This window comes from Balaenoptera borealis, assembly GCF_965194805.1.
Source record: "Balaenoptera borealis genome assembly, chromosome: 13".
Lineage (NCBI taxonomy): Eukaryota > Metazoa > Chordata > Mammalia > Artiodactyla > Balaenopteridae > Balaenoptera > Balaenoptera borealis.
The window spans coordinates 3166144-3190655 of record NC_138870.1 but is presented as its reverse complement, the minus strand read 5'-3'; the positions used below and the strand labels follow the sequence as shown (position 1 = coordinate 3190655).

General features: G+C 56.9%; 1 protein-coding gene and 1 long non-coding RNA gene across 6 annotated transcripts in view; one reads left to right on the top strand and one right to left on the bottom strand.

The window, feature by feature from the left end:
- The window catches only part of B4GALNT3 (beta-1,4-N-acetyl-galactosaminyltransferase 3), a 94109-nt gene that overhangs the window by 62940 nt on the left and 6657 nt on the right, over positions 1–24512 (top strand). For 2 of the 5 annotated variants that reach the window (XM_082349089.1, XM_082349091.1), the window contains exons 2-15: positions 7470–7573; positions 8518–8595; positions 15269–15364; positions 15766–15856; positions 16227–16327; positions 16780–16847; positions 17874–17952; positions 18071–18137; positions 19677–19820; positions 20624–20733; positions 21410–21510; positions 21734–21795; positions 22357–23161; positions 24108–24427. In XM_082349089.1, coding sequence (XP_082205215.1) covers positions 7470–7573; positions 8518–8595; positions 15269–15364; positions 15766–15856; positions 16227–16327; positions 16780–16847; positions 17874–17952; positions 18071–18137; positions 19677–19820; positions 20624–20733; positions 21410–21510; positions 21734–21795; positions 22357–23161; positions 24108–24427 — 2226 coding nt within the window. Of the gene's footprint in view, positions 1–4878; positions 5338–7469; positions 7574–8444; positions 8596–9313; positions 9401–15268; positions 15365–15765; positions 15857–16226; positions 16328–16779; positions 16848–17873; positions 17953–18070; positions 18138–19676; positions 19821–20623; positions 20734–21409; positions 21511–21733; positions 21796–22356; positions 23162–24107; positions 24428–24512 lie in introns of those variants that run through there. The other 3 variants (XM_082349092.1, XM_082349090.1, XM_082349093.1) reach the window with 3 other exon arrangements.
- Positions 12246–15261, bottom strand: LOC309608716. Its single transcript, XR_014233082.1, has 2 exons — positions 13179–15261; positions 12246–12686 (listed from the first exon to the last, which is right to left on the bottom strand). It is a non-coding gene; the product is annotated as an uncharacterized lncRNA (long non-coding RNA).

Sequence of the window (24512 nt, the reverse complement as noted above, 5' to 3'; positions counted from 1 at the left end):
GAGGATTAAAGCACCTCTTCAGTGGGCATGGATCAATTTTAGAAATCCTGGACCCTGTTACCTCTAGATCTTCCTGAAACCATCCCATTTCATCCGGGGTCTTCGTCAAAATTCCCCATGGACAGAACTGTGTTTGTGGCTCTGACTGTCCTGTCATGACCCGGATGAGTACATGGGGCCTGAAAGGTTGTGGGGTTTGTTTTGTTCTTTGTCACGATGATGGTGATGATGACGATATCCTGGAGGTGCCTTGGCGCCTGGCCAGACCTTCGGGGACCTCTGCGGGTCGATCCATGGCTCGGGGGGTGGGAAGTTACAGAGCGGGGCTGGGTGCAGGCCTCACCCACCCCCTTCAAGTCTCATGCTCAGATCTGGATGTCCGGGTGAGCAGGACACAAGCAGCGGGGCTGAAGTGCACAAGCACGTCCCTGGCACAGCTCCGGCGCCCCCCGTTGGGCCCCTCGGTTGGCAGCCGGCAGGGCGGTGGGCACGGCCCCTTGCGTCTTGCTGGCGAGCCCCGGCCTGCCCTGCTGCGGCCCCAGCCCCATGGCAGCTCAGGGCGGGCTCGGCAGGGAGCTGGGGGTGGCTGGCTATTCTGCTCTGAGCCTAAGGGCCGGTGGGCAGGGGGGAGAGGCTCGTCGGGGCCCTTTCCGTATTTCTGCTCATCAAATCGAAGAGTGGCTGGGGAGACCTCGGGACCCCACCGGTCTCCCGCCCTGCATACCCTCCGCCCTGTACCTGTGCTACGAGGGAGCGTGAGATGGAGCTGGACCCACACTTAGGACCCTCCTTGGGGCCCACCCTGCTCCAGACCCGCGGCTGCGTGGTTCACCCTCGTGTTGAGAAAGAAGAGGCTCCGAGACCGGGGCGAGGGCAGCAGGCCCACTCGCAGGTGCTTTCTGCCCAGTGTTCCAGCTGATTGGGGGTGTTTGGGTCTCCATGCGCCCTCTTGCTCTTATTTGGCTTATATGGGGAGGTGTTATTGGTGTTATTGGCGTTAGAGGGAGTGGGGAGCTAGTCAGTGGGGTGTCGGGGTGGGGTATGGGCGGGTGAGTAGGAGGTAATTGGGGAGGGATGGGCCGGTGACTAAGGTGTGCCTGACGCCAGTTGATGAGGAGGTGGCAGAGCTGGACCAGGTTCTCAAGTCTGTTCCGTAGAGAGGCGTGGAATTCAGGACACAGGGTTCAAATCTTCTGTCACTTACTATCTCTGGGACTTTCAGTGAGATTTTTATCCTCTAAGCCTTATTTTCCTATAGGGTTGTTGTACTAAATAAAATCATCTATATTTCATTTACTATAAATATAGGTATATGCCCGACACGTAAATGTTAAGGTTACATTAATAATAGTTCCTCTTGCATCACGTTCTCTGGGGTGTCACGGCTGGAAAGGAAAGGCCATGTCTTTGCTGTCAGAGATTGTGGTTTGCCTTAGGGACTCTCTCCCAGGTGACAGTTCCTGGCTTCATCCCTGACTGTGCCACCTCGGGTTTCTGGTGGCGTCCAGGCCCTGCTGGCGTCCAGCCACGGCAGCTTTGCTCTGCGGAGCCCACATGACTGGCCCTCGGGTGCACTCCAAGGTCAGAGCCTTGCTTTTTCATCCCAGGACTCCGTGCTGGTTCCTGGCCTTTGTGGAGCCGTGCCCGGGTGTCATGACCTCCTGTTCCCTGGACAACCTGCTGTTCTCTAGTGGGACAAGGGCCCTGTCTCTGCTCAGCTCCTCTGGGGTTCACCACCTTTTCTCTCTACAGACGCTGAGCTTCTTAGCAAATCGTCTGCATTCACCCCAGATCTTTGAGTCTTTTACACCTATGGAGCCTGTGGGACCAGCCCTCCTGGCTTGTCCTTGAACCCCACCTTCCTACAGCCCTTGAGGGTGCAGGCCTTCCCCTCTTGCAAAGTGCGTCTTAGGGCAGGTGGGAGCCCTTTCCAGCGGAGCCCTGCCCGAGCTGGAGATGGAGCTTCAGAAACACCACGCTCATTGCACCCCGTCCCCGCCATGCTCCCGCTTCTCTCTTGGGCATTCCTCTCAGCCTCTCCTCTGACACCCGTCCTCCCCATCTCAGTAAGCGCAACTCCAGCCTTCCAACGGCCAGGGCAGACATCCTGAATCATTCTTGATTCCTCTCCCCATGTCCAGTCCCTCAGCTGAAACGTCACAATCTATCCAAAACCTGTCTGAGCAGCCAGGGGCTGCCTTTCCCCCTTGTGTGAATGTCCCTGTGGACCACGTGACACATCAGCGAGAGAATCAGACCAGCGATCAGGAGAAACTAATGCCAGTTTCACATCTGCAATGCTGTGACCGATCGTAAACTGATGAGCTGCAGTGTGTTAATTGCTTGTTGTGTTCCAAGCACTAAGTCCTTAGCGTGGATTATCTTATTCACTGTGTGACTTCACTTCTCTGTTTCCTCATCTCTAAAGAAGATGACAACAGTTCCCAGGGAGTTGGTGAGGATGCAGGGAAATAATGTAGGTGAGAGTTTTTTTTAAAAAAAAAGCACCAAGGGGGACTTCCCTGGTGGCGCAGTGGTTAAGAGTCCACCTGCCAATGCAGGGGACACGGGTTCGAGCCCTGGTCTGGGAAGATCCTACATGCCGCGGAGCAACTAGGCCCGTGTGCCACAACTACTGAGCCTGCACTCTAGAGCCCACGAGCCACAACTGCTGAGCCCACGCGACACAACTACTGAGTCTGCGCTCTAGAGCCTGCGAGCCACAACTACTGAGCCCACATGCCACAACTACTGAGCCCACATGCCACAACTACTGAAGCCCATGTGCCTAGAGCCCGTGCTCCGCAACAAGAGAACCACAACAATGAGAAGCCCGTGCACTGCAACAAAGAGTAGCCCTCGCTCGCCGCAACTAGAGAAAAGCCCGCACAGCAATGAAGACCCAACGCAGCCAAAAATAAAATAAATAAATTTTAAAAAAAAGTATCATCTGAAAAAAAAAAAAAAAAGCACCAAGGGCAGTGCTTATGCTGTATTTTCACCGAAGAACCAAAGAGATGCTCTCCAGGCCTTTGAAGAGTCCACATTGCACAGAGGAGAGATGTTGGCAGAGTTCCGGCTGATGGTGAATTTGATAGCCCAGCTTTGTGAGGGCAGAATGTGAGGCCCACGGTGGTGCTTTATCTGTCACCTGAGATCGGGGCGTCTGTCTCCTGGCACAAATGTGACACCTGTTGCAGGAGAAAGGGGCCCTGGCAGCTGGTGCTCTGGCCAGGAGCAGGAGTTCACTTACCCGAGGGCAGGTGACAAGTGTCAAGAGTTAAATCAGCACATTCTTTAGCTCCTGGTTCCCCCAGGGTACCTCTGGCAGGGTTAACACAGCGGAAAAGCTCCACACCGTGCCTGACGCCTGCTGTGCACTCAGTGAATATTAACGGGGTTGGGGGACAGGTGGGTGATGGGAGGGGTACAGAGAACAGCCGGGCAGCAGAGAGGAAGTGCTGTCTGTTACCCCCACCACTGAGTCGCTGCTGCCCATGGCCCTCTTGCTTCTCTGCACAGAGGAGAGAGGTGGCGACTGGCCGTTTCCGGTTTTTATAAAACTCTCGAGGCGCTGGGACTCACATCTTCTGACGCCCAAGTCCAAAACCCTGAACTCAGACATTGATGGGGGACGGGGTGCTAGTTGTGTCTGACACGCACAGTATTTAATCCTCACGGCAGGGGCAGGGGTCTTATCTCCACCAGCCAGAGACAGAAGACCAGAGAGGTTCAGTTACTTGCTCAAGCAGTTACCGTTTATAATGGTGGCCATCCATGGAGAGCTTCCTGACTCCAAGCCTTACTGTCTTTTCCACACTGTGAGGTCTGCCAAGGGCGTTTCCTGCTCCTTGAATCGCTAAAGGCTGGGCTGTTGACTGTCTTGCTCCAAGTAATTTCAAAGCCATCTAGATGAACCTGTGACCTGGGCAGGGCCTGGTTAGGTTTAACCACTGACCTCCCCTCCCTTCTGTGGATTTGTCCTTGTTTACTGGGAGAGCCACCTGTTACCCTCTTTTAAAGAGAAATAGAGCCAGGCACAAGTTAAAGGTGATGGACAGGTTTAACTCAGTACGATCACAGTGTGGGGAAGAGACTGAGGTATAGAGCTGAGCTCAGTTCCAAAGGCAGCCAGGGATTTACAGCCCACGAGTTGCGTGAGGGGTCAGTGGATGGAGAATTAGCAGGAGGAGACATCAGGGTGGGGGGGTTCTTGCTAAACTGGCCTAGCAGCATCCTGGCTACCTGATTGGGTTCAGGTATCAAGGGTGGAGGGTAAACAGAGTTAACAGGATTCTTCCTAAAAGCTGGGCTGGGCAGGCCAAGGACAGGGCCCAAGGACCACGGCCTAGTCGAAAAGAGTGCTCAGAGGAGCCCTTCCAAAGTTTGGTCCAGGAGAGAGTGTTCCTTGTCACTTCCCAGTAAATGGTGACTTGTCTCACCTTCCAGGAGTCAAAGAATTTGGCTGGCACTGAAAACTAGTGTGTGGGAAAGAACATGCCTGGGAGACACGCCGGAACTCCCTCGGATGCGGCAAATTGCACTTTTAGGGTTATATCCTCACAGCCTTGTCTACAAGTAGGTCGTTTTCAGCCACAGAGCAAAGTCAAGGAAGAGGTGACCCAGTCGTTCTGAGGCAGAAGCAAGGCAGCGCCTCCCCTCCCCTCCCACGGTGCGACTCACTTGTCCCCCAGGCCCCTGAGCCTCCAGCTACTAATCCACAGCCCCCGGGGCCTGGGCAGGGATGGGACTCCTTTGTTAGCAGTGTCTTAGCCAGGTTAGCGCAGGAACACCAGGCAGGAACGTAGGGCTGGGTCTGGGGACATTCTTTCTCTTTCTGTCTCCCTCCCTCCCTCCCTCACCCTTACGTCACCACACTGGCTCAGGGATCCTGCTTCCCCAGAACATCTCTCTGTGTCGAACTAGTCTGACCTGTTTCTGCCTGCCAGCTGGCCAGCCATGGAAACAGCAGAGACCTTGATGGCAGCAGGATAAACCTGCGGAAGTCCCGATAAACATAACATGAGTGGACGGTTAATGTCTGCGCAGAAACCCAGGGGCACAGATCCCCAGCGGACACCTCTGCCCCCGGGTCTCCTCCAAGTCCACACCAAACAGCATCCACAGGAGAAAATGTAGGCGGGAAGAGGAAACGCTGGCTGGTGAGGCAGAGAGGCTCTCTGTTCCGATGCTGGCTTCGAGACAGCGGACTCTGTGACCTTCACCCTGGGCTTCTCTTTCCCCATCTGTGAAGTGGGGGTAATCAGACGTGGCCCAGATGGGATCACGCCTGCGAGGTGCTGAGTAAACCCTGTGGAGCACCCAGCATGTAACTGGGTAAGAAAAGCTCCCCGGCCGCGCCCCACATTCCACCCCCCTTCCTGGAGGTATTCACACACACACGCTGCGGCAAAGTGCTGATGTCCACCTTCTGTGGCCCGTACCTGTGGGCTGTGCTCTTTCCTCTGTGTCTGGTTGGCTGGTTGTGCCTCTACTGGTGCCCGCCTGGGGGTCCTAGGATGCTTCTGCTTCCAGGCACCTCTTGGCTCACGGTGGCCGGTGGTGCCCGTCTAACTCCCGGGCAGCGCCCACGGCAGTGTCCTGGGAGCATCTCGATGAAGCTGTTGGAGAGCTTTCTGCGCTTTTGCAGCCCAGTGGGTTCCATCTGAACTCTTGGGTTCTAGCCTTAGCTTTGTCACTACAGTGGTCCCACCTGATCCGTGATTTCGCTTTCAGTGGTTCCTGTTACCCAAGGTCAACCAGGGTCTGAAAATATTAAATGGGAAATTCTAGAAGTAAACAATTCATAAGCTTTCAAGTGGGTACCGTTCTGATTGGCGTGATGAAATCTCACGCTGTCCTGCTCCATCTTGCCCGGGAAGTGAGTCACCCCCTTTCTCCAGCCCCTCCCACCGTTCGTCATTTACTAGCTGTCTCGGTTACCAGATGGACTGTCCTGGCATCGCAGTGCTTGTGTTCAAGTGACCCTTATTTTACTCAATACTGTCCCCACGGTGCAACGGCAGTGATGCTGGAAATTCGCATTTGCCAAAGGAAAGCCATAAGGTGCTTCTTCTAAGTGAAAAGGTGAAACTTAAAGAAAGAAAAAAAACCGTAGGCTAAGGTTGCTAAAATCTACGGCACGAGCGAATCTTTTCTTCGTGAAATTGTGAAGAAGGGAAAAGAAGTTTTTGGTGGTTTTGCTGTCACACCTCAAACTGCAAAAGCTACAGCCACAGTGAATGATAAGTGCTCCATTAAGATGGCAGAGGCATTCAATGTGTACAATAAAATATTTTGAGAGAGACTCATTCACATAACTTTTATTACAATATATTGTTACAACCGTTCTATTTGATTTTCAGTTAACATTATTAATCTCTCACGGTGCCTAATTTGTGAATTAAACTTAATCATAAGTATGTATAGGAAAAAACATCGTATATATGGGGTTCGGTACTATATGTGGTTTCAGGCATCCACTGGGGGTCTCGAGTGTATCCCCTGTGGACAAGGGGGTCAGCTGTGTTTGCTAAGTGACTCCAGATAGCTGGGCTTCCATTTCCTCACCTGAAATGAAGACTAGGTGGTCTTGAAGGCCCCTCCCAGCTCTTGGTGGCCTGTGATTCTGCCTTATGGTTCCACAAAGTCTCCATCCTGCCCGAGCGTCCCCCTGACCTGTGGGCAGCCCCGGCCCCCAGTGGACAGCGGTGCTGACCACTGAGCTCTGATTCTCCCCCCCGGAACCCTCAGCGGCTCCTTGCCCCTTTGCGTGGCCGTGAATGCACGCGCATCTCCCTCATTCTCACCGTGATTTGGCTGTTACCTTCCCAGGTGTGTGAAAGCCGACCGGCTCCAGGGCCTCAGGGCTCAGATGTCAGCCGTCACACACAGCCTCTAGATGCATCTAGGAGGAGCTGGACCTCAAATCTCATATCTCCAGCTGTTTATAATTCTGACAGGCAAACGCCAAGTCCTGGCCCACGGTCTCCTGGCGCCCCCAGCTCTGGGTCCATCCAGCAGCCCAGCGACTAACGGTGGGCAGGGGGAGGGCCCCCCGTCAGATACCCCGCCGGCTCCCTGGCTCGGAGGCAGGGAGGTTGTGAGGGGAAAGCTCAGCTCGGCCGCCATGCACCCAGTGGCTTTTGGGCGATATTGGCCTCGACAGGCAGCCTGTGGTGGTCACATGGCAGGACAAAGCTCCGGGTTCACCTGGCCTGGTTCCTCCTCTGAATTAGGAAGGACAGCGAGTCCTAACAAGAGATGAGCTCATGCCCTCGCTCTCTGCCGTGTTGACCTTGGCCGAGGTTGTGACTGTCCCCCTACACTCCACCCCACTTCATACCCACCCCATGACGAGGGCTCAGGAGCCACAGAAGGTGGCTGTTATTATGCCCTGAATCTCGCAGATTTATGAGGGCTTCAGGTCATGCTGACCTTGTTCCTCTCTTCTTCTTTCCCTTCCTCAGGGTATGGCAGCTGGAGAGAACTGGCCAAGGCTCTGGCCAGCAGGAACATTCCGGCTGTGGATCCAAATCTCCAGTTCTACCGTCCCCAGAGGCTGGGCCTCAAGGTACGTGGCAGGGTCAGCCCGTCCTCCCTGCTGGTGCGTTAACGTGGGTCCTCGGCTCCCCCTGCCCGCAGAGCCTTCAGGGCGTCCTCACGTCCTGTGTTAGGGCAGGGCAGAGCAGGAGTCCCTGGATGGCAGGCTGGCCTCACGGGCTCTCCCAGCTTCGTGGGTAGAGACGTCCATCCTGCCTTCCCCAAAGCCTTGTCGCATAGTTCAAGATGCCCAAGTCTGAGCCGTCCAGGCATGTGGCCTCCATCAGCAGCCTGAGCCGGACCAGCACCTCTCGCCTCTTGCCGGAATGAGGACTGGGCTGGTACTTTAGTGACAGTCCCAGGTGCTTGCTGCTAGGAGTCAGAGATGATGCGGTAGATACGGCCCCTCCCTGCAAATAGCTGGGGGCAGATTTGTAATGGAGCATTTTCCCTGTGGTGTTTCTTGGGCTGATGGTCCCTAGAAGCTGCTCTGGGTGGGGATTAGGGAACTGGAGGTCCAGTTCAGCCTGGAGCCCTAAGGTTGAGCCTCTGAGCGTAGAACAGACATGGATCTCCAAGGCCGGACCAGAGCCAAACTGAACCCATGGACCTGCAGGGTAGGGAGGAGTTGGGGTGTCTCCCCCAAGGGGGCTCCCACTTGTTAGGACAGATGAGTCACAGAAGAGGGAGGCAAGGTCCCTGCCCTCAGGAGAGCCTGGTCTAATTAGAAAAAATTTTTCCATATGGGAAGACTGAGAAAAGTCAGGAAAGTAGAAGCACCTCAGGGGCATACATTGGAGATATATTCCTGAGGGATATAGTGTGAGCCAGAAAGGGGAGTGTCCGTAAGTTGATAAGCCTCCGACAGCAGGGCTGGGTCTCCTGACCCTCTGCTTCCACAGGCACTTTCAAGGGGCCCCAATCCTGTTGTCACCCTAATATTCCCACCAAGTTCATTCTCCTCTGCTCGGCCAGGACCAAGACTCCGCGAGAGGTGGCCGGGGGGACAGCAGCTACCTGAAGTGGAATAAGCCGGTCCCCTGGCTGTCAGAGGTGAGGCTCTTGGAGAGGGTTAAAAAACAGTGTTTATAGGTAATTCCAGAGGCTACAGAAAATTTTCTTCTAGTGGTTGTTATTGAAAATTTTCATCTAATTTGAAGAAAAAAATTAAAGGGTTCCAGGCTCATTGAATTTTCTTCCTTTAGAGAAGCTCTAACATTTGCAGAGCCTGGGCCTACTGGGTGCCAGGCTTTGTGCATAATCTCCTGTCAGCTTTATGACCCTATAGGATAATACAATAACCTCATTTTATGGGTGAGAAAAGCAAAGCTCAGGAAAGCTACAGGACTTTCATGTCCATGTTAATCCCCAGTTATAAAATTCAGCTTCCCAAACTGTCTTTTATGGACCATTAAGTCTCATAAGATATTCCAGGCAGAAGGGAATCCACTGTTAAATACGGTTTCAGATCTATAGACATCCACTCCCTGGAAATACACATTAGCACATGAAAGGCTCTGAGTTCTGCGGTCATCTGTTTGACTTGGTTTAGCTCAGCACGTACCAAACTTATTTGCCTCCTGAACTACCATTTCCCATGAACCATTAATATTCTATGAAACCAGTGTTCTAAGGGACATACACGAGGAAACTCCGCTTTAGAAACTTTTTATAGGAAGCAGTTAAACGTGTGAATGAAAGTTGTCATAAGCATCATCATACCTTTTGTGTACATAGGATTTGACAGATGCTTTTTCTTTCGGTGAAGAAGCAGAGGCTCAGGAGGTTAATCACATGAGCAAGATCACCTTGAGTAAAAGCTTGTGCGGAGACTCCAGAGCAGCGTGGTGCTTTGGGGGTGAACATTGTAAATTTAGGTTTTGTATCGTACAACTCGTCCAAGCCTTTCTTGGCTGGGTGCTGTCAGCCAGCCCGTCATCTCGTCCACACCTGTCACAGGTTGACCTCTTCCGCCTGGGTGATTTTATTTCCACTCCACCCATTTGCCGTGGGGCGGGCGTGAAGGATGCGGTGTCATACAAAATATGATGGTAGGTTACCTACACCATGAAATTGCCTCTGTTTAAACCCTCAGAGAGGATGGATTACAACACCCGCACACCTGTACCAGGTGATATCATCAGGTAATTAGGCCCTGCCCCGCCCCACCTGGAGATGGCATTGTGCAAACCATTGGTCCAGCGATCCAGCCTTCTGTCCTTTGAGGACAGTTGGATTATTTATTTATTTATTTTTGGCCTCGGCTCTCAGGATCTTAGTTCCCCAGGAATCAAACCCGTGCCCCCTGCCGTGGAAACGCGGAGTCCTAACCACTGGACCGCCAGGGAAGTCCCTGGATCATTTTTCTTAATGAACCAATTATTTTGAAAGATTATAACTACATAATATTCTGCATTTATTAATCATTAGTTTTCTTACCTTTTTTGGCCAATCAAGGATGGAGATATATACGTATATATCTCCATGAAAGCAGTGACAAATAGTAAATAGTGATTAAAATAGGATTGACTTTTTAAAGAAATAGTTGATCTTTTAGTAAGTGTGTTTAGCCTTTTGGTGGTAAATGCCTGATTTCCACTGACTTTGTCCTTTTATTGTTAAAAGTGGCTTATAGGGAATTCCCTGGCGGTCCAGTGGTTAGGACTCTGGGCCCTCACTGCCGAGGGCCGGGGTTCAATCCCTGGTCGGGGAACTAAGATTCCACAAGCCACGCGGCATGGCCAAAAGAAAAAAAAAAAAAGTGGCTTATAAAATCCTCATTACAATCTTCATGGATCTTCAGGGAATCACTGATCCAGTCTCCTTATCTTACCAGCAAGGATAATTAGGCCCTGAATGTTTAAATAACTAGCATATGCCATCTCCCAGCTGCAGTGGTGCCCCCTCCTCCAGCCCGTCGTGGGGACCTCGGTTCCCCTCTCCTTACCTGTCTCCTGCCTTTTGACACACGGTTTCAGCAGGAGGTGCTCAGGTGAAGGACACATGTCACTTACTGAACATCTACTAGCTGTCAGGGCTGTCAGGTTGCACTGTTGTTGCCCCTTTCCTGGCGATGGCTCCAGAGGGGTTGACTCAGTCACTCCCCCAAGGTGGCGTAGCTACTGCAGCCCTGCCCTGCGGGTGAGCACGGACAGAACACGGGAAGGCTGACCGTGGTCTCTCCCTTGACCGTCTCCCCGCCCCAGCCCTTGGCCGACAGCTCAGGGTCTCCGAGGCCAGCAGTCGCTCTCAAGCGAAGCAGGCTTAGTCAGTCCACTGCCTATCAGACCGGGAGTGGACGGCTGGTGGGCTGGGCTTCATGGGGTAACCGCTCTCAAAAACTTGTCCCTGTCAGCCCAGATCATAAGACACTGATTAGCAAACCCCACTAATTAACAAACCTCAATGCCAGTTTATTCACTTACCAGTCAGTATACGGTCCACTGACCAGACACTGTCTGCTGCTCAGGGCGCTCCCCCCAGAAAACCAACATAATTATAAGAAAGAAATTCGGGGAACGCAGAATCAGATCAAAGTAAGTCAGAGTCTGTGGGTGACGTCATGCGGGCTTGGTGAGGTGGCGTCTCTCCTGAGAGGAGGGCTGGGACCCTGATTCCCCTCTCAGACTCCCCCTCCTTTTTTCTCAAACAGTTTTATTGAGATATAGTTCATATACCATATAATTCACCCATTTAATGTGTACAATTCAGTAGCTTTTAGTACATTCATAGAGTTATGCATCCATCACTTTCAATTTAGAACATTTTCCTCACCACTAAGGAAACCCCTCAGCTGTTAGCCATCACCCCTTCACTACCCCCTAGCCCCCAGCCCCCAGCAAGCACTAATCTACTCTGTCTCTCTAGACCTGCCTGTTCTGGACACTTCATATAAAGGGAATCGTACTCTGTGTGGTCTTTTGTGTCTGGCTTCTCTCACTTGGCATTAAGTTTTTGAGGCCCATCCATGTGGCAGCATGTATATCAGAACTTTGTTCACTTTTTTGCTGAATAATCTTCCACTGTGTGGATGGACCACATTTTATTATCCTCGATAGATGGGTATTTGGGTTGTTTCTGCTTTCGGCTCTTGGGAATAAATCTGCCGTGAACGTTTGTGTACGGGTTTCGGTGCAGATCAGGCTGCCCTTTATTCAGGGCCCTGAACCACCACCATCATACACGTCACCGTGGGGAGACACAAGTGACACCACAGTTCAATTACAAACCATCTGTTCCAATGGGGATAATTCCCTCCATCAGAATTTCACCAGATGGGCCTCGGGCCCTGTCCTCCAAATCTAGAGCCACCTCTTATCCTCTTGGAGCCGGGACCCCCTGGTTTCCCAGTGGGAGCTCACTCAAGGGGCAGGTGTGAACAGGAATCAAGTAGCTCGGGTGGGCTTCCCTGGTGACGCAGTGGTTGAGAATCCGCCTGCCAATGCAGGGGACACGTGTTCGAGCCCTGATCTGGGAAGATCCCACATGCCGCGGAGCAACTAAGCCCGTGCGCCACAACTACTGAGCCTGCGCTCTAGGGCCCGCAAGCCACAACTACTGAGCCCACGTGCCACAACTACTGAAGCCCGTGGTGCCTTGAGCCCATGCTCCACAACACGAGAAGCCACCACAATGAGCAGCCCCCGCTTACCGCAACTAGAGAAAGCCCGTGTGCAGCAATGAAGACCCAACACAGCCAAAAATAAATAAGTAAATAAATTTATGAAAAAAGAAAAAATAGTAGCTCGGGTGCTAGAAACTCTGAACAGGAGTCCGGTGTGTAGGAACTGGTGACCTCATTGTCCTGCTGGGTGGAAGTCACGTGGTCCAGCCAGGTGTGCTGGGCTGCTCACCCCTCCTGGAGGTGGACCTGGCCGCCCTGCCTTCGTGCCCTCTGCATCTCAGCCTCTGCAGTAGCCCGGGCACAGGTGGCTCGTTTGTCTGCATGTCTCTCTCCTCTGAGGACCCCTTTTCATCTTTGCATCATCACTGGTACAAAGCAGGCACTTGGTGCTTATAGAATAAATGAAGGAACATATGGTTCCAGACTTAGCTTCTCCAAGCATTTGTTCACTCAGATCATTAAGATGTGCAGGGAACCCACAGGAGGGAGCTGGAACTCTGCCTGGGGAAGTTGCAGAAGCCTAGGGAGAGAGATTTGAAAAGAACCGTGAAGGGTGAGCTGGAGTTTGCCGGGTGGGGAAGAAAGGAAAGGGCCTTCCAAGCAGGAAACAGCATCTGCAAAGGCACAGAGACGTGTGTGCGCTGGGGTGTAGGTATGACCGGGAGTTGGGTGAGGTGAGGCTGGGAAGGCAGGGTGAGGTTTTGTCCAGAAGCCTCTGGGAACCCTAGGAGGTGTGAAGCGGCAGAGTGGGTGATCAGATCTGTCTTTAGAAAGACAGTTCTACAGGCAGTGGGAGGAGTCAGTGGTGGGAGATGCCTCCATCCGGGTGGGAGGCTCTGTGAGCCCAGCGAGGCCTGGCAGAGACCCTGTGGTGGGTGGAGGGCAGTGGACGTGGTGGGTGAGGACCCACCAGGCTGCATCCGCACCCCCAGAAGCCCTCCCACTTCCACAGGGTTCATTGCTGTGTGTCCTCAGGGGCTCAGTTTACCTCTCTGGGCCTCAATAGTCTCACCTCTAAAATGAGAGGGTTCAGGGGACTTCCCTGGTGGTCCAGTGGTTAGGACTCCGAGCTTCCACTGCAGGGGGCGTGGGTTCGATCCCTGGTCAGGGAACTAAGATCCCGCATGCCGTGTGGCGTGGCCAAAAAATAGAAAGAAATAAAAAATAAAATAAAATGAGAGGGTTCAACAGGTATTTTCTCCACTGCTTGTAGGCGGAGGTTTCCAATCCGTCTTTGGCCGTGGACGTGTTCTGGGCATGGGAGTAACCAGTGCTCTTCCTTGGGCCTTAGCTCTGCTGGACAGTGGAGAGAGGGGACAGAGGGCAGTGCCGACAAGCCGGAGTCCCACGTCCCTGCCCGACACAAAGTCTCCAAAGCTTGGAGGGACACAAGCCCTGGGGGTGGGTCACCAGTCAGGGCCTGGGGAGGAAGAAGGTGCCCACTGGTCCCTCGGGGATGGTGTCCATCCCCTCCCACAGCCTGAGGGCAGGTGGAGCATGGCTGCAGGGGTGTCTCTGTGCTGAGTCAGGGCCTAGCCCCCGGGGATGTGGATAGTCCTCCGCCTGCCTGGGTTTCCGGCAGCATCTCAGGCTCCGCTGCTATATAAGCAGGGCCCTGAGGGGCAGGTGGGGGGGGCTAGCCCAGCTCCTTCCTCCTTTCCCTGCCCAAGCCCTTGTAGCCTCTGGCCTCCTGGCTGAGCACAGCAGACTTTTGGGGGCATGCCCCCCCCCAGTTTGCTGTGGACTCAGAGTCTCCCGGGCGGGGCATGGAGGAGGCGGCCTGGAGGAGACAACTGAGTCTTGTAAACGGGACTTAGGAATTTCCCCAGAAGTAGCACAATGTCCCCATTCTTTCGTTCCAAGAAGCCCTAGCCTGCCCCCCACCTACCCAGCCCACATTCTCTCTCCCACCTGTCCCAGCCCCCCACTCATATCCTGGGGAGCTACGGCTGCTACCCGCGGTCCCCCCGCGGTCCCGGGAAGAGCCAAGTTGCTGAGGGCACGGGGTGACGGGCTCTCTGCTTGGGGAGGGGACAGTCCTGTCAGGGGGCTCTCCCCGGCCCCTTCTCTCCCCCGTCATCCCTCCCTGCGGATCTCTTGCTGAAGCCCTTCTATCTGGGCTTCCAGTCTGGGTGTCCCTTCCTCATCTGTCTCCCTTAAGGGCGGCTCGGATTTTGATATCTGACGGCAGGAAGGGCAGGGCCCATTTGTGTGGCCTGATTGGGGCCCACCTCCCGCAACCTGGAGATGAAGCTGGGGAGGGGTGCGGGGAGTGGGGAAGGGCTGAGATGGGGTGATCTGAAGCCCTTTGTCAGGATAATTTGGGACCCTATCCCCACCCCCTCCCCTCTCCAACTCCCCACCCTTCCACCCACTCAGGGTCCCGGCTGCTGCCCTTCCCCTCCCCTCCCCTCCAAGGGGGGCCCTGTGCTCCAGGCCTCCAAGCTCAGTCCCGTGCCCACCGGCCCCACAGCCGAGGAGGGGAGGCAGGTACCTCCTTGCTCCTACCTTCCCAGGGCTTCCCCAAAGGCCCAGGCACCTGGTGGGCATCCCGGCAGAGGCCTGGGCAACATGAGGCTTTGAGCTCCCAGGAGGGCAGTCAGAGCCCTTCTGCCGATGGGGCCCCCAGACCTCTTGCAGCTTTGCCAGCTGCTTCCCCACGAGGGCAGCCAGTAGCACGAAGACCTCGGGTGGATTAGGTTTCACCCAGACAGCTGTGCGGGCGTCCTCTTGCGAGGCGGTAGGGGAGGGAGAGCGGGTCCGGCTGAAACCCCAGCCTGGCGCCTCCCTCCTGCCATTCTGTCCTGGCTGTTACTCCCCCTGCCTGGGGGATGCAGACCAGCCCACTTCCTGCATGGAAAGAGCCGGGAGTGTGTGTATGTGCGTGTACATGCATGTGGGCGTGTGGACACGTGCAAGGACAGAAAGACAGCCCCAGGCCTCAGGGCCAGGCCACGGGGATGAGGTTCCCCAGGCAGCCGTGGGTGCCGAGGATGGGAACGGGCCTGGCGTGGACCAGGACCTTCAACCGTGAGGAGCGCTCGGGCCAGGGCTGCAGGCCGGCCCCATCTCACGCTCACACGCTGTCCCTGCCCCATGCAGTTCCGGGGCCGCGTCAACCTGCACGTGTTTGAAGACTGGTGCGGCAGCTCCATGCGGCAGCTGCGGAGGGATCTCCACTTCCCCTTGTACCCGCACGTGAGTGCCTCCTCCCCCGCTCCCCTCCTGCCCCGCTCCTGGCTCTCACCCCTGCACCCGGCTTCTGTCTTCCTCATCTTCCCTTGCTTTTTTTCTGGTTCTTTTCCTTTCCTTTATCCCGTGGACCCTCTTCTGACGCCCACAGTGTCTCCCTTGTTCCCTTCCCAGGGATTCCTTGGCAATATAGTTTACCTGGGAGGCCTCCACATGCAGTTGTGGGGCTGTGCACTGTTCACGGTCACCTGGATAAAGAAGCAAGTGGGAGCGGGAGGCTTGCCTGCCTCCCGGGTCCCGCCTGCCTCACTCCCTCCTCGTCCTCCCACCATCCCTGAGCAGGCCAACCTCTTCATTTCCCTCTTCCCTCTTCTGGGTGATGATTTCCCTCTGGTTTCCTGGCACAGATCCGCACAACCCTGAGGAAGCTGGCCGTGTCCCCCAAGTGGACCAACTATGGCCTCCGCATCTTTGGCTACCTGCACCCCTTCACCGACGGTGAGGCCAGGCCCGGATCCCGCTCTTCCCCTTCCTGCCCGAGTTCTCAGGGTGCCCGGAGCACATTGCCCGCCCTGGGTCAGCTGGACCCTGTTAGCCCACCCTCGGGGGAGGGGGGGAGTTTGGACGTGGTGAGGCCTCACGCAGGCCCCCAGGCGGCCACTTCACGCCCTGATTTGAAGGGTCTGGAACTAGCTTGTCCCTCCCTGTAAGTCTCCATCTCCATGGGGTCTCCCAGGGTATAGAGACCCCCACTTTACAAAGAGGGGAGCCCAGCAGCAAGCCCCCAAAGAGAATTTAGCCTGAGACGTGAGAGCCCGCTATGTGGAGGCCCGTCCTGCTCTCACCTGGAAACTGCCCCCATGCCCAGGGGAGATCCAGTTTGCCATCGCCGCCGACGACAACGCAGAATTCTGGCTGAGCCGTGACGACCAGGTCTCAGGCCTGCAGCTGCTGGCCAGCGTCGGCAAGGTAGGGTCCCCACGGCCCCATGGGCCCTCCCACCGCCCCCAGGAGCCAGGTCACCTGCCTCCATCAGGACACTCTGGTGTGACAGCCAGGGAAGAGGCATGAGAAGCAGCATTCTCCCCCATTGCCTCCCATCTTACAGAGGGATGGACTGGGTGTGGCCGGGAACAGACCCCGGGAAGACTCAGGACTGGGCCACACCTGTCCTGGGTGCTCTGGTCCTGATGCTGAGGATTCACGCGGTGGGCGCCGGCTGCTGGGGGAGGGGCGTGTGAGGAAGGGGAGTTACTTCCCGAGTGGTCCCGCGTCCCCTCCCACCCTCCCCATCTCCCCTCCTCCCACCTCCCACTTTCCTCCTCTCTCCTTCTGCCTGTGTCTCCTCACTCACCACCTCCCACCCTCCATACTTTGTCTTTGCGTCTGCCCTTCTCTCCCCTTGCTCCTCACACCTCCAGACTGGAAAAGAGTGGACTGCCCCTGGAGAGTTCGGGAAATTTCAGAGTCAAATGTCCAAGCCAGTGAGGTGAGTATGGAGCGTGGTGACAGCGGCAGAAACCCCAGCCTCCGTCAGGTGCCAAGAGGCTAGCTTAGGGCCGGGGCCCGGGCCCGGGGGGAACTACCCCCACCTTCCACCCCATCACAGAGGTTCAGCGAGCCAGGGCCACGTGCGTTCAGGTAAACCAAGTCTTTGATTAGAGACCATCTGGCCCATCCTTCCTCACTTTACAGATGAGGAACTGAGGCCCAGAGAGGGCTGTGACTTAATGAGGGTCACACAGCTGTTCTGTAGCACTCAGGACTGGAAAACAGAATGGGTCTCCTTTCTCCCTGCCCTTGCTTGCCCGTTTTCTCCATCCCTGCAGGGTCTTTTCTGAGCTGCAGAAAGTTCCGAATGGCGGGGGGCCCCTGGGCAGGCTGGAGGGAAGGCCTGGAGTGGCTGGGATGGGAACTATCCCAGCCCCAGAGCGCCACCTGGTGGCCCGCACACACTGGCGAGAACACGTGTTGGCTTGAAGGTGCCAGTGCTGGTGTTGATGGTAGTGAGACAGTACAGCTTGCACAGAGCACTGGCTGTGCCAGCCCCCGAGGTCACCACTTCCCGTGTGACTCGGCACAGCAGCCGAGGATGAGGGCTCTGAAGCCAGACTGCCTGGGTCCAAACCCCAACTGCGCCCCTTATTACCTGGGGACTTTGGGCAAATTACCCAAATTTTCTGCGCCTCGGGGTTCTTATCTGCAGACAGGGATTACGTGAGTTCATGTGTATAAAGCACTTAACACCGTGCCTCCACATAGGAACAGCTCTCTGAGGGTTAACAGAGAGCTGAGTATCCTGGGAGGTTAGTGCTGTTATCCCATCTCACGGGAGGGAAGACTGAGGCCGCCCTGTCAGTAAGTGGTGATGGGGGTTCTGACCCAGACGCTCGCCAGCAGGTCCCTGGGACCAGGAGCAGGGAGGGAGGGATGGGGCGTGTACGGCGCTGGGAGCGGGCTCAGGCGGCGTGGGGGCCTGGGAGACAGCCCCCTGTTCCCTGCCCTCTCCTGCCAGCCTGTCAGCTGCCCGCAGGTACTACTTCGAGGTGCTACACAAGCAGAACGACCAGGGCACCGACCACGTGGAAGTCGCGGTGAGCCCTCGAGGTCCCCTCTGCCTCTGTGCCTGGCCGCCCCTCTGCCCAGGCCCTTGAGCCCTGTTCCAAATCAGCCACCTCCAACCTGCCGCGTCCACCCTCTCTCCTCTCCCAGTGGCGACGGAATGACCCCGGAGCCAAGTTCAGCATCATTGACTCTGCTTCCCTGTCCCTCTTCACAAGTGAGTGTCCTGCCCCAGCCTGGGGACGGGCCGAAGTGGGGCTGGCTTGGGGGGGCCGGGAGGGGTGCTTGGAACGAGGTGTGGAGGGTCCGGACCAAGGAGCAGAGCCTGAAGGGGCGCTACGGTCAGAGATCCTTAGCTCCCGGGGGGTCCGTGACCTGTGAGCGCCTTCCGGAACCTCTCCGAGCCCTCGCCCCAGAAAAACGCCCGTCCGCCTCCACACGGTGTCGTCTGTATGATTTCAAGGGCATCCAGAGACCAAGACGCTCACTCCAGATGAAAAGCCTCTGAGGGAGGCCAGTCCCTGTTTTGCAGATGAGCCGCCATGGTTCTCGCACGGCCGTGGCCAGAGGAGAGAAAGCGTTCTCACCTCTCTCAGGCTGCAGTCAGTGGACTCCCCTTGCATACTTGTTGTTGCTTATGATTTCCCCTGCCTGGAGGCCCCACTGAGAAGTCGCCACCGGCAGGTGGGCCGTGTGGGCCCAGGTATAGGAGGAGTGGGCAGAGCTGAAGCCCTGGCGAGGAAGGGAAGGTGGGTCTGGAGGAGACCGGGAGACGGTGGGAAGAGTGTGTGCGCGGAGGGCAGGATGGAGGGCGGAACGGAAGGTCTGGTTCCCAGGAGAGGGCGGCAGTGAGGAAGGGGCAAGAGGGGTCGGGGGAGGCTGCCGGTGACCGAAGCAGGAGGTCAGGGCAGAAGGGCCAGTTGGTGCCAGAAGAAGGAGGGAGATTGGAATCCATAGATTGAGTGTGAACCAAGAAAAAGGAAGCCCGAGGCAAATTCAGAAAAGAAACCAGTGAGATGGGCCAGAGGTAACCGAGCTCTTATCTGGGGCCAAGGCAGATGATCTCAGGAGGCAGAGAGCAAAGACAAGCAGCCAGCCCCCGGGGCTGGTCAGATAGGGGACAAGTAGTCTTGAACACCAGGCCCCCAGAGGGAGGTGAGGAGCGGGTGCTGGAAGCCTAGGGGCTCCCTGCTTGGTGGGCGTGGGCTTGTCTGCTGGAGAAGCTGAGACACACAGTCTGGGTTCACTCAGCTTTGTGTGATCTCAGGCACATGACTTCGCTTCCCTTTGCCCAAGTTCCTTGTCTGTAAAGTAGGAATGATGATAATAGTACATAAGCCACAGCAGCTCTGAGGATTAAATGGGTTGATATTTGTAAGATGCTTGGATCAGCGCCTGGCTTATTATTTAGTAAGTGCCCTTCACGTGTTTGTTAAATAAACAGACTTCTAATGATGAATTTCCAGCAGATAGCAGTTAAAACATTTTGAGGAAGAGGTGACTTTTCCCAGCTCACACAAAACTGTGGTGTGTGCTGGCCCTGGGGCTGGTGGAGGGGGTCCAAGGGAGACCACAAGTTGTGGAGGCAGGGCTGGGGGGAAGCGGGATTGAGCGCATCCCATACTGTACCAGCCTGGGGATACGGAAGCCTTGAGTCGGCCCCTTCCTGGCCCCTCCAGGAGGCAGGGGCCTGGCTTCTGGGCTGACTTTCTCTGGGAGTCACAGCTGCCCTCTGTTCTTTCCTCCCTGGGCCCAGATGAGACAGTCCTGAGGATGGATGAGGTGGGCCACATCCCGCAGACGGCAGCCAGCCATGCAGGCTCCCCAGACCCTCTTCCCAGCGATGAGCAGCCCCCGGCCGACATGCTGCGGCCTGACCCTCGGGACACCCTCTATCGAGGTACGACCTCACCGCGGACTTGACCTCCCGCCAGGGGACACGCTGCCAGGTCCACGGATGTTGGGGAGGAGGCTTCTGTGCTAGCACAATATCCCCAAATCAGAGACTCTTTTCTTTTACTTGTATGAAATGTACCATGCATACAGAAAGGTACGAAAATATAGATGTACCACTTTGCAATTGTACAAATCATTACACAGCAAACATTATAGGACAAGAAATAGAGCCAGAACCCAGGTGTGCCCTCTGCAATCACGTATGTCGGTTTCTTATTGGATTCTAGCTCTTGCCGTCCGGTGAGAGAAGTACGTCCCCACTAAGGTGTAGGAGTCTTAAGCTGTCCAGAGTGTTTACATTTTAAAAGACGACAAAGTGTCCCCTTCCAGCCCTGTCCCCCCACCCCGCCATGGCAACGGGAAGGGAATTCAGTTACCGGCACTTCACTAGGAGGAGGCTTCGTGGCCTCACTGGGAGTTTCTAAACCTGTTTTGAGACTGGCCCTGTACAGCGATCCCAGCCCTGTACAGCGATCCCAGCACTGTCCTGTGCCTCGAATCAGGCGCCGCGTGCGAGCTCTCTGCCTCCAGCTGCCCCTGGAATCCACCCCCACCCCCAAGAGTGGTGGCAGCCTCCGCTTGGTGGCCTCAGCCGCCGGGCTGGACGCTGCCACGAGTGAATACAGAAATGTGTGGGCTCGGGGCCGCAGATCCAGCCCTCGCCCCGCAGCCGGGAGGCTTTATGGCTGTGAGCCGGCCTGTTTCAGGCTCCCTCACCCAACCTCACCCCGCCTCCTTCTGCCCCAGTGCCCCTGATCCCCAAGTCCCAGCTCCGCCGCGTCCTGCCCGACTGTCCCTACAAGCCCAGCTACCTGGTGGACGGGCTTCGTCTGCAGCGCTACCAGGGACTCCGGTTTGTAAGTCTCGGGCCGGGTGGCGGGGACAGGCGTGGGACGGGGCTCGCTGCCCGTGGCCGGGACTGCAGAGGCTGGCCCCTCCTCCCCACGCCACACGCCAGCGGGCGGGATGCCTCCCGGGGCCCAGAGAACCGGCATTTCGCCGTTGGGCTGCCCTGCGGAGCCCGGAGGCGTGCAGGGTGGGCTGGCTGGGGCCTCCCGCCCTCCGCCCCGAGGGTGGCGGTATTATTAAACTTATAGACAAGGCGCTGGGGAGGCGAAGCTGCGCTTTAGAGAACCCCTAGCCCGCACGGAAGCCCCAGGGGCAGGACCCCGCTGCGCCCCCGGGTCCAGAGGTGACTGCGGGAGAGGCTGGGGGCAGCCGTGGGGCAGGGCTGAGAAGGCTTTTGGTGGCCGAGGCCTTGAGCTATGTTGAAAGGGGGCAAAAGACAGTGCAGGGAGTAACAGGGGTTGTCTCGGGACTGTGGGAGGTGGCGGGAGAGGGAAAGGCCGCAGGAGGGGTGGTGGGGGGGTGGCCTCGGCTGCAGCTGCGGAGAAGGAGCCAGGGCAGGAGACGGGGACATGCACACGGGGAGCTTGACTCGGGCACGTTCATCCGGAGCCCGGGGGAGGGCACGTCAAGGGCGGGCTGGAATCCAGGTGCTGCACCCCCAGCAGCGCTGCTCTCCACCTCCAGGTTCACCTGTCCTTCGTTTACCCCAATGACTACACCCGCCTGAGCCACATGGAGACCCACAACAAGTGCTTCTACCGGGAAAACTCCTACTACCAGGACAGGTGAGACACTGATGGGGCAGGAGCCGGGAGAGCTGCCTGGACCAGAAGGGCCACAGAGACCCTCCACCAAGGAGCCTTGGCGCTTCCTGGGTGCTTCACACAAGCACACGTGCACACACGCAACCTCCCCCCTGCACCACCGGCTGGGCGTGACCTCAGGCCGCCCCTCCCACCCCCGCCATGGCCTGCAGGGTGCCCATGCCAGCCTCCCTCACTCCTGCAGGCTCAACTTTCAGGACTACATCAAGATTGACCAGCCTCCGAAGCAGGGGCCAGAGCAGCCAGGTACAGAGTGACAGCCGAGCTTCCAGGCCAGGCCGGAGGGTGACAGTCCGGACTGTGCCAGCCGCCCCCTCCCCCCACGGGAGCTTAGAATGCAAACCCCACAGCCCTTCCCCCCAGCCCCAAGGGTGGGGGGAGGAGCCCTTCTCCCCCTCTTCCTTTCCAAGGCGCGTGTAGAGGACATAGGGCCCTGGGGGACGCTACCTGAACTGCCCGAGGGCCTCGCTACCCCGGACCATCATTAGGGAAGCTCTGCTCTGCAGAAGCACCGTCTTCCTGTGGCCTCTCTCCTTGCAGTACTGGGGACTAAGTGGGGCTATCTGCTGGGTCCCTGCATGTGCCAAGCCCCGGCTAGTGCTTTCTGTCCTTCGTGTCACTCACTCTTGACAACAGCCCTATGGAAGATGGAGACCCTGGCTTTAGCTGAGGTTGAGTGACTCACCCCGGGCGCAGTGCAGGCCCCGCCAGGGACCCCCACTGGCTCACCCACCGGTCCTCAGCCGTCTTGTGGATCTTGTTGGGGAGAGGTTGAAACCCCATGCGAGGGATGGTTGTTGTTGACAGCAGGTTCTGAGGAAGGCCTTCTAGAAGAATCCCAGTACAGAGAAGTGGCAGAGGACACCCGTGCCCCTGACGGCCAGAACACCAGGACACCAGAGGGGAAGCAAGGGCCCCCGACGGCCCCCGGGCAGGACGCCACCAACCGCCGCCTCCGAAGCCTGCGGAGACTTCTGGCTCGGCCCCAGGAGGGCCTGGTGGTGCCCTCTCCCACGCAGAACTCCACAGCCCCCTTCCCAGCGAGGACCAGCGCCATCCCGGCCCGGCCAGCAGAGAAGAAGGCCAGGAAGCCCAACCCCGAGCCCCACCAGGCCCCACGGCATCCTGACAAGTGGTCCCCGGGACACCCAGCAGGGCACCCGCCTCCAGTGAAGAGGCCCAGACCCGCGGGTGGCAGCCCCGGGAAGACGCTGGGGCAGTCCCAGTGGCTGAATCAAGTTGAGTCGTACATTGCAAAGCAGAGAAGGGGTGACAGGACTGAGCCTCTGGACCCCAGGAGGGGCTGGCCTAAGGAGGAGGAGGAGGTGCTGGCAGCAGCCGCCGGCCAGGAGGGACGAGCGGAGGGAGAGGACGAGGGGGAGGAAGAGGAGGAGGAGGAGGATGTGAGTGAGGTGTTGGAATACCTGTCCATGTTCGACCCGGTGGTGAACTGGGACCAGACCTTCAGTGCCGGCAACCTCGACTTGCAAGCCCTGCGGACCGACTGGATTGACCTGAGCTGTAACACGTCTGGCAACCTGCTGCTTCCCGAGCAGGAGGCGCTCGAGGTCACGCGGGTCTTCTTGAAGAAGCTTAACCAGCGCAGCCGTGGGTAAGGTAAAGGGCTCTCGTGGGCTGGGCAGGGGGGTGGCCCTGGCCGCAGGCACCTGGGAGGATGAGTGCCTGTCGGGTCTCGGTCCCACCATCAGGCAAGGTCTGAGATCCCTGGGGCCTGGCCCAGGACACGGGCTGAACACTGGGAAGGCTGTCAGGGAGGGAGCTGGTAAAGAGATGGGACAGGCAAAACGGGGGCTAAAAAGACACCTTGAGACCCAGATGTGGGCTAGAAGGGCGGGGGCAGAAGGCATGGATGAGTGCTTTGTTCTTTCATTCATTCATTCAACCCACCAGTATTCTTCTGATTGAGATGAAAGGCACGTACCATTCAGTTCACCATGTACAGCTCAGGGGTTTTTAAGTGTGTTCAGGATGTTGTGCAGCCACCACCGCTGTGTGATTCCAGAACATTTTCATCGCTTTTATTTTTTTTCAATTTATTTATTTTTTAAATTAATTAATTTTATTTTTGGCTGCATTAGGTCTTTGTCGCTGCGCGGGCTTTCTCTAGTTGCGGCCAGCGGGGGCTACTCTTCTTTGCAGTGCGTGGGCTACTCATTGCGGTGGCTTCTCTTGTTGTGGAGCACGGGCTCTAGGCGTGCGGACTTCAGTAGTTGTGGCTCACGGGCTCAGTAGTTGTGGCTCACGGGCTCCGTAGTTGTGGCCCACGGGCTTGGTTGTTCCGCGGCATGTGGGATCCTTCCAGACCAGGGCTTGAACCCGTGTCCCCTGCACTGGCAGGCGGATTCTTAACCACTGCGCCACCAGGGAAGCCCAATAGGTGCGTTTTTAAAGATGGCAGCAGTGCTCACTGGAGCGGGTAAGCATCGTGCGAGCATGTTAGCCAACAGCAAAGCTGGGCAAAGACCGAGGTCTCCTGACGACTGGCCTTGCTCCCACGTGCGGGAAGAGTGACCCAAGCCCCTCACCCTTTCCGCCAGGAGGTACCAGCTGCGGCGCATCGTGAACGTGGAGAAGCGTCAGGACCATCTCCGTGGGGGCCGCTACCTGCTGGAGCTTGAGCTGCTGGAACGAGGCCAGCACCTGGTGCGGCTCTCGGAGTTCGTGTCCACGCGTGGCAGGCAGGGCGTCGATGCCGCTGGTGGGGAAGAGGCCGAGGCCCGGAACCTGCAAGGCCTGGTGTGGAGCCCACACGACCGCCAGAGACGTGTCCTGAGTGCCCGGGCCCCGGAGCCCAAGCTGTGCTGGCCCCAGGGCTTCTCCTGGAACCACCACGCCGTGGTCCACTTCATTGTGCCGGGTGAGCCTCCTGCCGCCTGGGCGCTGTCCGCGGAGCAGGGGCCTCACGTGATCACGAGCACCCGTTCTCTGCTCCCCGATGTGAT